The sequence below is a fragment of the Nicotiana attenuata genome, unplaced genomic scaffold (assembly GCF_001879085.1).
Source record: "Nicotiana attenuata strain UT unplaced genomic scaffold, NIATTr2, whole genome shotgun sequence".
Lineage (NCBI taxonomy): Eukaryota > Viridiplantae > Streptophyta > Magnoliopsida > Solanales > Solanaceae > Nicotiana > Nicotiana attenuata.
Window position 1 is genome coordinate 58,274 of NW_017672024.1, and position 16,054 is coordinate 74,327.

General features: G+C 34.3%; 1 protein-coding gene across 1 annotated transcript; it reads left to right on the top strand.

Moving 5' to 3' along the window:
* The first annotated feature begins 12,625 nt into the window (after positions 1-12,625).
* LOC109211397 (probable WRKY transcription factor 41) lies at positions 12,626-15,552 on the top strand. The gene is made up of 3 exons (XM_019374936.1): positions 12,626-13,309; positions 13,411-13,536; positions 14,759-15,552. Exons 1-3 carry the CDS (start codon positions 12,984-12,986, stop codon positions 15,342-15,344), a joined length of 1,038 nt encoding a protein of 345 aa, XP_019230481.1. The 5' UTR covers positions 12,626-12,983; the 3' UTR covers positions 15,345-15,552.
* Positions 15,553-16,054: the final 502 nt, after the last annotated feature.

A 16,054-nucleotide genomic window follows, 5' to 3' on the forward strand; every position in this document is an offset into this window, starting at 1 on the left:
ATTCTCTCGAACTACGCTAGTTGGCTTTACCTAACCGCTCATTATGACCACGTCAAGGCTTTGTTATTTCTAAACTTACCTTTAAACCCAATATATTGATTTCTCACATACGTTAGGAGTGACGTTGTTCAACAACTACCTAAATATGTACTCTCTCTTGAGCAGTACACACTAAATAGGCACAGTTAATTGATGGCCATTCAATCAACAACAACAAACACGTAGTTGAACAAGTAGAGAGATCCAACGGCTTAATTATATAAAAATATAATAAGAATTCATCCTACAAAAGGTTCTATCAAAACTCTAGATAACAAATTAGCTGTTCATAATAGTATGCAAAAATACATTACTAGAATTCATAACCAATAAAGGAAATAGGAAGAAGGAAGTGAAAAACTTGTGGAAGAATTCTCCGCCTTGATCGTAGTGTATTCTTGCCTCCTTAGGTCGAATCTCTGGTCTCCTTAGCCTCATTAGGTCTAAATTATATCAAAAGTGTGTCCAACCGCTCAAAATACCATTTTTCCATGTATATATACCAAGTAGGGTCGGGCCCAAACAAATATGCCTTCTCCTACGCGAAAAAGGACAAGTTTCTAGGCCTGGACGTCCGCGGCCACGGTCCGGGCGCGGTACTGGCGCGGTACTTTCCTAGTGTACTACCTCAGTCCGCGTCAGGTCCGCGGTCGTGGTTTCGACCGCGTTTTTACCTCTATTCCGTTTGGAATTTAAAAAAACGTAAAACATGAAAGTTGGAGCCCTTTGGGTTATCTTTCTAACTATATATTGAGACCAAATGGAGTTCTATGCGAAAAGTTAAGGGTATTTTACTAAATAGTGCACAATATGCCTTCTCGATTCTTCATTTTGTTGCTCTATCATCCGTTGATCCCCGAATACGATCCCGGCTTAATTTCTTGGGCTTTTAATCAGACTTCAAAGCTCCAAATCACTCATTCCATAACATCTATATAGCTCGAAATCACTCCAACAAGGCATAAAACACACAATTAGTGCAAAACACTAACGATTAAAACACAAAGTCAACTAAAGTGCAGTAAATTTGAGTGTAATAAGCGACTAAAATACGTAATTATAGCCTATCATCAACACCCCACACTTAAACCATTGCTCGTCCTCGTGCAATCAAACTACACTTTATATAGACACGACCTTTTTAAACAATTCTCCTAACAAATCACACCAAGAATATTTAAAATAGACTAAGCACAAAAGCGTAACATCTTCACCTCAAGATTTGACTCACAAGTACCACACATTATTCACAACTCACCTGCTTACTCTAACATAGAGGTCACTGACATTACCTTTCCTTCATGAATCAAGTGCCCTCACACAACAAAAGAGAGTAGTTCCACACAATAAAATTTAAGAACACTTAGGAACTCAAGATAGAAAGAATTCACTCACTCTCAAAAATAACATTCACATGCCACACAAGATGCACCATAAGCTTGCCCGTAGTATACTACTCCACTAATCGATCTCATTCAATCTAGGATCAATTAGGACTTTATTTGGGTTTAGTGTAGGCTATGGGACGGGAATGATACATTTAGATATAAGAGTGACTACACCTCCCTAAGCACTTTAATACATATACTTTAATATTCAAACCCCATGCTTATGTCAAACCAAACTCCACCTTCACATCAATGTATATTACCCATTCTTCTTTAAGCACACTTACATCAAAAGCCACCACTTATCAAGGAATATTTTTTTCCACAACAATCGAACTATTTTTTTTCTCTTTTTTTTTTCAATTCAAGTGGCTCTTACTTTTTTTCAAAACAGTGCACCTTTCTCCTTATTTCATTAGTTCCACTCAAAAGCCAAACCAACCACCCCACACTTTAACTTTTACACAGTTCATAATAATTCAAGTGCTCATGAGAGATTAAAAGGTTCAAATAGATGATTAATTCAAATAAATGGGTAAGGCTTGTAATGTGGTTTCTAAAGAAACAAGATTACAGGCTCAAAGGGGTTAAATACGATACATAACAATTAGGTGGGTAAAATATACATATCTGGCTCAACAAAGAAACGCCTATATCACTTTCAAGACTGAACAAAACTACTATTTCGCTTTGCAAACACACATGGCAAGTTCTAGGCATCAAATGCAATGCACAGAATATAACAAATCCTTACACACACATGGCACATAACTCACTCAGGATTGATTTCATCAAGACACTCTAGTCAAAGCAGTTAAGCAAATTTAAGATCATAAAATTTAAGGTACTTATACAAGAGTCAAAAATTGAGCCTAAGCATCACAACCAAAGTACTCACTATTCTCAAGGCATAACAAAGTCAAGAGATATTGCTTCAACTCAAAACACAACACAATGGCTCCTACTCCCAAAAAAATAAAAATAACTACACCCGGTTCAAACAAAACCCTTGGAAAAGAATCGCGGCACAAAGAAAAACCAAGGGGGAATTATTACACTACCTACAAAGAAAATCTTTTTATTTTATTTTTTCTTTAGACTTAAATCCCTCAAGAAAATTGTCTAATAGATCCATCGTCGGAAAAAGTCCAATCTTTTCTATTTAAAAAAAAAGTATTCAATTAAACTAACACAACTAAAATAGCATAGAAAGTCACACAGACAATCTCCTCACCCCACACTTAAAATTGTGCATTGTCCCCAATGCATACCATAACTAATAAAAGGGTAAAAGAGACTCCCTGTAGGCCAAAGGCCGAAGCACTAACAGCTCATGGGGTACTTAGACTTCTCCCAAGCTTGGTCCTTCGTGCGGGTACCTCACACTTAGTTCCAACCATTTGGTTTGCCGTTGTATCCTTCCAATACCTTTGCTTTCCACGCTCCTAGAAAATAAAAAATTGACACTACAAAAATAATACAATTAAAAATAAATAAATAAATAAATAAATAAAAGCAATAAAGCTGGGTTGCCTCCCAACAAGCGCTTGATTTAACGTCGCAGCACGACGCGAATCACTTTTTGCCTCCACCTCGAGCTTATGAATTGAACCCCAAGTTTTAATTCAAGCTTATGATTACGGTCATGGGGCGGTGGAACGAATCTAAGTGGCCCAAGGAAATAATGTAGTATTTTGTACTCCTTGGCCTTTATATGAGGTATGTAATCCTGACTTTCTGGCAAGAAGAATTCCAGAATATATGCACCTTGTTCCTCATTCCTTGACTCTTCAATTGGTTCGGATGATTCTATTTCCATATCATCATCCAAACATAATTTGAAAAAATGCTTGGGGTGTGGACCAATGCGCTCAAACACATGAACTTCAGGACTTTCAACATCCTCAACATCAGTGATACTAGAGTCAACAAAATTTATATCCTCAAAGTCCTTGGCTGGCTCTAGTCTCACTTCTTCAACATTGACATCCTCAAATTGTGGTTGGTTAAGTTGTTGATGTTCTACTCTGACCTCCCCAATTAACACCTCAAATTCATGCTCTTCTTGGCTACTATCCTCAATATTGGCTTGTTGAGCATTAAAAGCTCCAACCACTTGACTCAATTGAGCCTCCAACTTGCGAATAGTTGCCTCTTGCCTTTCTATATTCAATTGTTTTTCATTATTTTGTTTCAGAAGGCACATTAACATATCACTGATCTCCTTCAGGTCTGCATCCCCTGGTTCTTTGTTCCTGTTAACTTCACAAGAAAAGGTAGAACCATCATAGTAAGGGGTTGGGGAAAGATAAGAAATATAAGCACAACCATAAAAGTGACCATTTCTACCACCACACACATCACACACATTCCACAAATAAGATTGAGTTGGTGCACATAACTCGCTCTCAGGAACGTTTTGAAAATTTTGCCACGGGTGGTTTCCTTCACAATATATATGGAGATCAATAGTAGAATTATCTACACCTAAATTCCCATAATTCCAAGATGTCATGATTCTCAAATCAACAGTTATAAAAAATATACAAAAACAAAACAAAACAAAATAAAAGTTCAAAATTGAACCCTAGCAATATATGCAGCTACAACTACACTGTTAGTTCCCCGGCAACGACGCCAAAATTTGATCACGCCCAACTCTAATCCTAAAAAGGATAAGCGGTCGCTGCAAATATAATCCGATCTAAAAGTTCGGAGTCGAATCCCACAGAGAACTAAGGCTTAGCTATATCTGTTTAATATCACTAAAAACACAAGTTTGAACAATTTTCTAAATTATAAAGATTGAGATTTATATTTCTAACTAATTAACTAGCAAATACTACAAAGCGGTAAAATTATCAACTAACGAGACAAAGGGTTGGAGACTAAATTAAGGAGACCTAGAGTTATGATTTTTCCAATTGTCGGAATCCTTACAGCTATGTTCCCTACAATTTCTGCCAATGTATTCTCTACTGATCGTGAGCACTTTAGGTGCCGTAATTTTCTCTCGAGCAACTACAATAATTTACTAGATATATTCTCTCGAACTACGCTAGTTGGCTTTACTTAACCACTCATTATGACCACGTCAAGGCTTTGTTATTTCTAAACCTACCTTTAAACCCAATGTTTTGATTTCTCACATACGTTAGGAGTGACGTTGTTCAACAACTACCTAAATATATACTATCTCTCGAGCAGTACACACTGAATAGGCACAGTCAATTGATGACCATTCAATCAACAACAACAAACACGTAGTTGAACAAGTAGAGAGATCCAATGACTTAATTATATAAAAATATAATAAGAATTCATCCTACAAAAGGTTCTATCAAAACTCTAGATAACAAATTAGCTGTTCATAATAGTATGCAAAAATACAATACTAGAATTCATAACCAATAAAGAAAATAGGAAGAAGGAAGTGAAAAACTTGTGGAAGAATTCTCCGCCTTGATCCCAGTGTGTTCTTACCTCCTTAGGTCGAATCTCTGGTCTCCTTAGCCTCCTTAGGTCTAAATTATGTCAAAAGTGTGTCCAACCTCTCAAAATACAATTTTTCCATGTATATATGCCAAGTAGGGTCGGGCCTAAACAATTATACCTTCTCCTACGCAAAAAAGGATAAGTTTCTAGGCCTGGACGTCCGCGGCCGCGGTCCGGGCGCGGTACTTTCCTAGTGTACTGCCTCAGTCCGCGTCAGGTCCGAGGTCCCGGTTTCAACCGCATTTTTCACCACGTTCCCTTTAGCATTTAGAAAAACGTAAAACATGAAAGTTGTATCCCTTTGGGTTAGCCTTCTAAAATATATTGTGGAGACCAAACGGAGTTCTGAGCGAAAAGTTATGTGCATTTTACTAAAAAGTGCACAATATGCCTCCTCGATTCTTCGTTTTGTTGCTCTATCATCCGTTGATCCCCGAATACGATCCCGACTTAATTCCTTGGGCTTTTACTCAGACTTCAAAGCTCCAAATCACTTGAATTCATTCCCCGACATCTATATAGCTCGGAATCACTCCTACAAAGCATAAAACACACAATTAGTGCAAAATACTAACGATTAAAACGCAAACTCAACTAAAGTGCAGTAAATTTGAGTGTAATAAGCGACTAAAATACGTAATTATAGCCTATCATCAGTAATTGCGACCCAATGTCACAAATGCGAACCAAGCCTGGGCAGGCCTTTGTCGCAAATGCGACCCTTTCTCGCAATTACGATGTCGCAAATGCGACAGGTCCCTCGCAAATGCGAAGGTGACCGGATTTTCCTTGGTCGCATACGCGACATATTCTTCGCATTTGCGAAGGTAGCAGGTCCTGAAGGGGTTCGCAATTGCGAACCCTGGTCGCAATTGCGACATCAGAGACCAGTTAATTTGGACTTAGACGCATTTTTCTTCATTTTTCAAACCTTCTCAAACCCTAAACACTTTGGGCGATTTTCTAAAGAAAAGTTCTTCTCCAAACCAATTGTAAGTCATTTCTAACTCATTTTCTTTAATCTATTACATCTTTTTACATGATTTCAACTCAAAATCAAGGGTTTTCATAGGGGAAATTGGGTGTTTTGGGTAGAACTTAGGATTTTCAAATTTCGGGGATTTGGACCTCGATTTGAGGTCCAATTTCAAAATAAATTATATATTTGAGTTCGTGGGTGAATGGGTAATCGGGTTTTGGTTCGAACCTCAGGTTTTGACCATGTGGGCCCGGGGTCAATTTTTGACTTTTTGGGAAAATCTTTAGAAAACCTATTTTCATGCATTAGAATTGATTCATTTAGCATTTATTGATATCGTTAAGTAAATTGTGGCTAGATACAAGCGAATTGATGGTGGAAACAAGAGGTAAAGCGGTAGTTGAGGCTAGAATTGTGTTCGTGGCATCGAGGTAAGTGTTTGGTCTAACCCTAGCTTGAAGGATTAGGAGTTGTGTCTTATTTGCTATGTATTAATTGTTGAGTACGACCTAAAGTCATGGTGACGAGTATCTATACGTCGGTGTCAAGCATGCCCGTGAGTCTTATACTATGATGAATGTGACTCCGTTTCGTATTATTTATGCTTTATATGATGAATTCTATTGTTGAACAAGGCTTGTGGAAGTGTTATTGGTAATTGAACATTTTCGAGTGTTGGCTCGAGTTGTGAATTGAGTTGTGGAAGTATTATTGGTAATTGAACATTTTAGAGCGTTGGCTCGAGTTGTGAATTGAGTTGTGAAAGTATTATTGGTAATTGAACATTTTAGAGCGTTGACTCGAGTTGTGAATTGAGTTGTGGAAGTAATATTGGTAATTGAACATTGTAGAGCGTTGGCTCAAGTTGTGAATTGAGTTGTAAAGTAATTGTGAAAAAGAGAAGAGGCTTATGATATTATCTCGCTTTGCGGGATGTTATTGCTTTTGATATTATCTCCTTTGCCGGGATGTTATTGCTTTTGATATTGTTTTCCCTTGCCGGGATATTGTTGTTATGCTATTGTTCCCTTGCCGGGATTCTATTATGATTTTATTGATTCCCTTGTCTGTATTGCTTTGTGAATGTTGTTTGGGTAAGGAAGAGTGTAAAAGTACGAAGGGTGATGTCGTGCATGATATTTGTGAGAGAGTGTTAATGCACGAAGGGTGATGCCGTGCCAATATTTTGAGGTTAAAGCACGAAGGGTGATGCCGTGCCGCACGATGTACAATGCCGTGCTATGATATGAGTGATAATGCACGAAGGATAATTCCGTGCCATGATTATGTGAGGTAAAAATATGAAGGGTGATGCCGTGCCGATTATATTGTTCTTATGGTGAGGACGAGAGTAAAAGCACGAAGGGTGATGCCGTGCAATTGTCTTTGATTTCTGATTCTTGCTGATACTTGAGTTATGGTGTTCTTTACGTTTATTTATTGGTTTTCTGTTGTTACTGGATTTCCCCGCAGCATGTTTTCCCCCCTCCTATCTTTATCTGTAAATTTCTTCCTTTACTTTTTCGCTGTATATGATTTAACTGCACAGGTTTATTTGGTAGTCTGGTCCTAGCCTCGTCACTACTTCGCCGAGGTTAGGCTAGACACTTACCAACACATGGGGTCGGTTGTGCTGATACTACACTCTGCACTGTGTGCAGATCCCGGTGCTGCAGCTTTTGGACCACAGTAAGGTTGCTGCTTCCAGACCATCAGGCGACCCGAGGTAGTCCCGCAGGCGTCCGCAGGCCTTGGCGTCTCCTTCTATCATTTTCTTTCTGTTTTTACTTATTCAGAGACAGATTCGTGTAATTCTATTCAGACCTTATTTGTAGTATCTTAGACAGTCTGTGAGATTGTGACACCAGTTCTAGGTAGCTTATATTTATGGATTGATATCGGTAGTATTATTAAATTATTATATTTCAATCTTCTGCTTTGTTATTTCCGCTGTTTATATAATGTTTATCCACCATTATTAAGGGATTAAAGATAAAAAGGGTTAAATAATTGGAATAATTGGCTTACCTAGCTTTCACTAGTAGGCGCCATCACGACTCCCGAGGGTGAAAAATCCGGATCATGACAAAATGCCACAACAAAATAGAAGTTTATTGATATAAAATCCATATCATAATAAACTTGGAGTTTATTGATATCCAATTGGCATAGCTGGTTTAGTCATATCAATTTAAGTATGTTGTGCAAAAATAAAAGAGAATTCACATGGGTAAATATTAAAGAACTAGAAAGTTCTTTACAAATTCTCTTATGTTGCTTGTTCTCATTAATTAATAAACCAACTAAAATTGGGATTGATTCCCATGAATGCTGGAAATATCAAAGGTGAATATAGGCCCATTCACCTGCCATGTATACCACATAAGATGTATCTATGAGATGGTTACATGTGCGATTATTATTAACCCGCAACCTGATATTTGCGAGATAACTTGCTCAATAATTTAATTTAGAGCATAATTTCCAGATTCTCTTCTCAAGAAAGTTTATCTTGATAAGTTGGTTTACATCACAGTTAGTTTAGCAAACTAATTATTGAGTGCGTTCACTTAATAGTTAAACTATTGGTTATGAGAACAAAGTTATATATATCAGTTTGATATAGGTTATGTACGAAAGTATATTATTTTCTCCCCTCAAGAGTGGTTCAGGATCAGAAACCAAATAATTCTATTTTATTATTATTAATGTGCGGGGTATATTTTGATTAACACCATAATGAACAAAGATGGGTTCTCAAAGTTGAGGAAACAAGTTTGTTTTTCTAACATGAGGGGGAAACATAATAAACAGGTGAGAAAAAGTTACGTGGAATGAATTATCATGTGTGCATCTAGATCCTCGAATAAAATAATATGAACTTGAAGTTCAGAAAAGGATAATTCATTTGCAATATATTGCAAGGCATGCCAGATGCATTTGCTGACCCAAAGAAAGTAACTATATTCTCATTGCAAATGCTCATATTAAGTCCTAGAAGGACAAAGTCTATAGTACGCTTAAAGCATGTAGACAAATCGGTTTCAAATAAAATTCTTGATAAAGAAGATGAGCAAATGATCATAATAAAGGAGGCAAGTGATCTAGAAGATCACATGACATAAAACTTTATAAATTCTCAGGAGAGATTCATGTACCTGAAAATATGAATGAAGAGATCTCTATGTTATGTCTTTATGGAAAAAAAGCTGGAACCGTTATAAAACGTTCGTCGATGACTTCTATTATAGCGCTATGTATAGATGAGGATATTAAGTATGTCGAATATAGACACAAATATATGAGCAAATGAAAAGGACACAATTCGAATAGAATTTGTTTCATACGAAAGACATATAGTTTTGAGCCTGCAGTTCAAATACTTAAAAGTATAAAGTCAATGGCGTGTGCAATCACCTTTATTTATCTTATATGTCTAGCATAACATAAAAACTTGATATGCATCTAAAGTCGATTTGTATGGCTTATATGACAATCTCTGAAGTATTTAAATCGCTTAAAGCATATACAATTCTTGGTCCTGAAGTACCACATCCTAAGTGCAATTTGTGTACATATGTGTCTCGCTATAACTATAAGCATGATAATGTGATAGCGATAATACCTCTATGGAGATATTGTTAAGGCCATCACACGACATTATATGAAGACATTACATATCTATCAAGAATGATGATTTCAAGGTGCAATATATTCATTCAAGTTAAGATGCCTGATTTGTTTACCAAATCTCTACCAACGATCTTTTGAAGATGGTGCACAAGATTTGAATGAGAAGCTCAAGGATGTGAATTGATGCTCTCATCAGGGGGAGATAATACGCGTTGTACTCTTTTTTCCTTATAAGGTTTTGTCCCACTGGGTTTTCCTTGCAAGGATTTTAACGAGGCAACCAAAAGGCGCATTGTTAGATATGTGTACTCTTTTTCCTTCTCTAGATTTTTTTTCCCACTGAATTTTATTTTAGTTAAGGTTTTAACGAGGCACATTATCGGTTGAATAGACATTCAAGGGGGAGCGTTATAAATAGAATTTTATTTAAGGTGAATGTCTATATTTTAGAGAGATCTTAAGGTTTGTTACTTGGTGGCCAAACCACTTTTTTCCTATAAATAAAGGTGTTCTATTCCATTATAAGTCATCCCAAATCAATAAGAATTCTCTCTCCCTATTTTTCTCTACAATACTATTCTTCTTCTTTTATTGTTTCATAACACTATCAAAAAATTTCTTAAGAGGTAGGCCAATAAAAAAAAAGAGAGAGAGAACATATAAACATGGACACAGACAATAGTAAATGCACTGTTAGTAGCTTAAGATCTTGAATTGCCTCTCGGTGTTAGTCTATCAAATTCAAAACGCAAGAAGCTTCTTGGTGGCTTAATTTTGAGATAACAACAAAATAATATAAGCCACAGAATAATAGGATTATTAAATGATATAAAATTAAATGCGAAAATAAGTCGAATGAAGAATCTTCAAACGTGGTTCCGCGTTATTGCCTTTAAATATTGCTACTCTAATACTAAGTGACAAAGAAAGAGAGAAAGATGACGTCTATGGGGTGGCGTCATATATATACAACCCATTTCTTACGTTTATGCAATTCTCTCACCCTTTATTTATTCATTATCACTATCTCAATGCCTTTTTTTTTTTCTTCTCCTTTTTCATTTTTCTGAGTCCTAAAAATAATACATGGAGATAATTAATGGTTAATATGTGGTTTAATTAGAAGATAAATAATATGGTCGAGATAGTGATATAGGTTATCTTATAAATGTGTTTTACAAAAAATATAAAAATAGTGCATTTGGTTAAAGGCTTTTTCCAAGCTGAAAAACCGCGACTCTAATTATTTGATCGAATTTCTTTTTACATTCGGATTTTTACCCAAATAGCCCGCGGATTCATTGTTTACTTTTTATAGCCGGTATACATATATTATATGTTGATTATACATAATTATACACATATTATACATGAATTTTACATATATTATACATCTGGCGTCTACTTTTAAGTTAAGAAATTAGGTGGACGACTATTTGGGTTAATTCTTCAAAAATAAATACTAAAGATATATTTAGTAGTAGCCAAAGATGATTTTTCAGTGATTTCACTTTCGCATTATGAAAACCTTAAAATTTATTTAGGGTTTTAACGTTGTTTTCTTTTGAAAAGGAAATCTACAAACATATCTATCAAAATCAAATTAATTAAACACTAAGAGCCCATTTGGACATAAGAAATTTTTTTCTTTTTTTCGAAATTTTTTCTCTTTTTTTCGAAATTAGTGTTTGGCCATAAAATTTTCAATTATCATTTGAAGATGAATTTTGGAATTTTTCGAAAACTGAAAAACTCCAAAAAACTATTTTTTTTTAAAATTTTCACTCAGATCACTCACAAAACTTCAAAACAACCCAAAATTATATTCATGTCCAAACACAACTCTAATTTTCAAATATCATTTTCACTTGAATTTTTTTTTCACTTTTTTTGTTTTGGAATTTTACAATTCTTATGTCCAAACGCCCAGTAAAAATTATATTTTCAGATAGTAATTTAAAACAGATAATTCTTCCAAAAACCAAACAAAATGCGAATCTATTCTTCAATCTAAATGTAGTTGAATATTGAAGCACGTGTTTCCACGTTCACACATAAGTTGGACATATAAAATGAAAAATGGATTCCCATGTCTCTTAGCTAACGAAGATGATGATGAGAGATGCAATATAGATTTATTTAAGACAGGATAAGCCATAGTCATATATGACGCTATGATTAACTAATCACATTATGAGGACAGCAAGAAAATTAATATATAAATCCTAATACCAGATGATTTTAATATAATTTCGTACAATAAGTCATTTGGGTTTATTTATTAAGGACAGGTCATGTGTTGAGCATATATATAAGCATAACTACATCATTCGATGTAGTTTAAGATATTATGTTATTAAAAATTAAAAGGTAAATTATATGCCCAAGCTTTTCAAAATATATGAAAAAAACTTGCTCAATGAAGAAATGAATGTACTTAATAACATAAGCAAATAATAAGTTAATGAATGAATTATTAAGTGCGACTTAGTTAAACACTAAAGGAAATTATTACTAATGTCCACTTAACTTGATTTTATTTGCAAATCAATAAGCTAATCTCTATAAGTGTAGTTTGGTCAATTTGAATCTTATATGGCAGAACACCTTGATTACAAAATCATCCTTGATATATTACTTTAATTTGGTATAAGACATAATATGATGTAGCAAATATTATACTGGGAAAAAGTAATCTACTCGCGCATATTTTATACAAAACCTAAATCAGATTATTAAGTAAGAAAATTGTCAATCTGAGGCCTAATAATTTGTGATTAATATCTTATAATGCTTGATTACATGTGCATGCTCCACAATATAATAGTTAGGGAGGTTTTGTGTTTGTTTTCTAGATATGACATTTGCACCTAAAATGGAATTTCCTTCTTATGAATAAGTAAATCAAATAAAACCCTACATAATCTTCAGATTTAGACTATTTTTAGTAGTATTTATACGATTAAAAAACATCAATTAGTGATCAAGAATGATAAAAAAACTAAACCGAGTAAAAGAGGAAAAAAGGAGGGAGAGAAAAAGAAAAGGAGGTGAACCGTGGTGGCCTGAAAAAACATCCTTTTGAATCAGTCAGCAGTAGGGTTTCTTGAATATTTTCTGAAATTTAATTCTTCCATAGGAAAAGGAAAAGAAATTCAAGACCTTAGAAAGAAAATTCTTATAATCACAGTCAATATTTGTTCCCCCTCTCTCTCTTTCCACTTTTTTTCCTCTTTATATCCCTCTTTCCTTCCTTCTCTTTTTTCTAACTTCACTTGCTCTCTCCTACTTCTTTCTTGGCAATTGATTTGAATACACTATCTCCTTTATCTTCTACTTTCTTGTTTTTTTTCCTGTCCATTTGTCACCATCTATATATAGTTCTTAATTATTCATCTCAAATACTTAATTTGTCATCATCTTTTTTTTGTAAGTTGAAGATTCCAAAAATGGAAAAAGTTCAAGCTTTGGAGAAAAAGAAACTGATCAATGAGCTAACACAAGGGAGGGAGTTTGTTAATCAACTGAAAAAACAGATTGGTCCTTTGGCTTCTCCTGAAGAATGTGATTTACTTCTAGGGAAAATATTATCTTCACTTGAAAAATCTTTGTCAATTCTGAATTTGAAGGCACTTCTTCTTGAAGGTGGAAATGCTAATTCTACATCTTCATGTTCATCAATTTCATTTCTTGGTAATAATATTAGTCCAAAGAGTGAGGTTTTGGATTCTACAAAGGATCAAATGGTGGGCAAAAATGTGTTCACCAAGAAGAGGTAATTTAGGACTCTTTTGACCTTTTTTTTTTTTTTTATTTTATTTTTTGTAATTCAATTATTTTCTTGGATTTGAGTTTTAGTCCAAATTTGGTTTGCAGAAAGACACCACATCAATGGAGTAAACAAGTTAGCATTTGTGGAACAGGACTTGAAAGTCCACATGATGATGGATATAGTTGGAGAAAATATGGCCAGAAAGATATTTTAGGGTCTATTCATCCAAGGTAACAATCCTTTTGCTTTTATTTCCCTTTATTTGTTGTGTTTTAACATTAATCTTTATCTTTTATGGAGTCGACTCACATTTGATCATCAATTTTACTACTAATTGGAATATGCACAAAGACAAAATTATAATTTACTTTTTTTCTACTTTTTTTAGCTGTTTGCTTAATGGTTAAATGTCCTAAAATTGGACTTTTTGTCCCATATACAAACTACTTAATCAACTTTTGAATTTAATATACTTTCATTTTCACTAAGTTAATGACTTAAACTCAGTTTTACTTGGAAGTTAGTAATAAACAAGGAGGTGGGCAGCTACCTTAATGGCCACTTGTCAGTTGCTCCAAATATAAATTACAAAGGAAAAAGATGACAGTAGATGGGATCCCTGAATCATTCTTTTTATTTTCATTATTACTCTCTCCTTTTATATTTAGTTGTCCACTTTTGACTTCATACATACTCCCTTTAAAAAAAATGACGCATGTATTTTACATTACCCATAATAATGATAGCATTTCTAAAATTCTTGGGAAATTATTCGGGAAATGAGTAGTTAATGATAAGGGTAAAACATGAAAAAAAAAATTGTCTTTCTCTTGATTTAGTATAATGTACAAGTAAAAGTGAAAATATATTTTTAGTATAATAGACAAGTAAAAGCGAACCGGGCGAGTATATTGAAATTAAACCCCCATCGTAGGTCCTAGGTTTTGTCTTTGGCAATTTTGGTTTTTTTGGCAATTTTCTTCTTTCTCTTTAGGCTACATTCACTGCATGAATTTTGTTCTTTTGGATCGTTTCATGTAGCCCCCTCCAAAATTAAATACTTCCAAATAGCATGTCCTTTCAGTAGCTGAAGAAAGTACCTTTTCTTATTAAAATCAAACCAATATGATTTCACTACACATATGGTACTTTTAAGTTTCAGAATTCAGACAACAACTTAAAGTTTTAAATGTCTCTTTCTTTTGGCAACTACTTGTGCTGTGCGACAATAATTCATAGTGGATTTGATAAGAAGAAAAAAATCATTGATTACATGAATGCAAGGAGGAAATCTATTTGGATTTTAACTCGTATATACTGGCAGTAAAAAATTTCTATGTTATAACAAGTTGCATGTCTTATTTTTTTGAGTTGTTAGATTCCACTTATTATGGATAGTTAATATTAAAATTGCTTATATTGTTGGCCTAATAGATTTTTTTGTACATGTAGGGCTTATTATAGGTGCACTCACAGGAATACACAGGGATGTTTGGCAACAAAACAAGTCCAAAGATCAGTTGGAAACTCATCAATTTTTGAGGTCACATATAAAGGAAGGCACAGTTGTAAAATCGCACAATCAGAAATCTTTTCACTTGAAAACCAAAAACGTCAGAAACACAACAAAAAACAAGAATTGGTTTATCAAAGACAAGAACAAGAGATGGTAATATTCAACTCTGGACCAAACCATAAAGTTGAAAACTTTAGCCTCACAAAAGAAGAAGTTTTCACTCCCTTTTCATTCTCTCCTACCCCACTAAATCCAATTGAAGAAACACAATACTTTTCCAATTCCATGACACCATTTTCACTTCCAATTACCTCAGAATTACCCACGTACATGTCACTTTTGACAGACCACAATGAACAATTTGCAATGGAAAACATTCTACAGAGCTCAGATTCAGATGTTACTGAATTAATCTCAACCCCAACTTCAATATCTAATTCCCCATTTGGTGGAGACTGGGATTTCTCTATGGATTTTGAACCTAGTACTGTCACATTTGACATTGAAGAATTTTTCAAATAATTAGATATTAGAGAAGTACCCCTTGCAAGTTTGTAATAACAGCAAGTTAGTTTTGTGCAATTATTATATTATTTTTTAGCCTAATTGATCCTAGCTAAAGTCAATTGACTCATGTTTAGAGAAATAGTTAGTATTTCCTCTTGAAATATTGTAGATGAATTCATGTTTGTGATTATATGGGCAGTTGAAATTTTAGTTATGCATTAGAGCCATTTGGTTTTTTTGTTAACTTAGATATTAAATAAATACCTTTCTTAAATAATGAGCAGAATCGCAAAGTTGTTAGGGATCACAAGTCACAACGGCAGGAGTAAAAAGAAAAAAAAAACTCAAGTCCCAAGAGCATTTCAACAATTCTTGCAAATTAAACAAGAATTGAGGACAAATGGGATAATAATTTGAAATCGCGGCCTTGAAGATAATATACAAAATACCAAGATTGTAGATGGATAAAAGTGATTTTTAATTTACAAAAAAAAAGAAAATGAAACAGAAAACAAAAGAAAAATTATGTAAGAGTCATAAACTGTCAATTATGTGACGACCAAAGAAGATTAAACAAAACATGGAATCAGAAGCGAGATAGAAACTATTCTCCTTAGGGTCGTTTAGTATGAGGTATAAGAAAGTATATAGTGCTGGTATAAAAATTTAATATCACTTTAATACTTTGTTTGCTAAGCAAACCTGGTATAAGTTATCTCGGGATT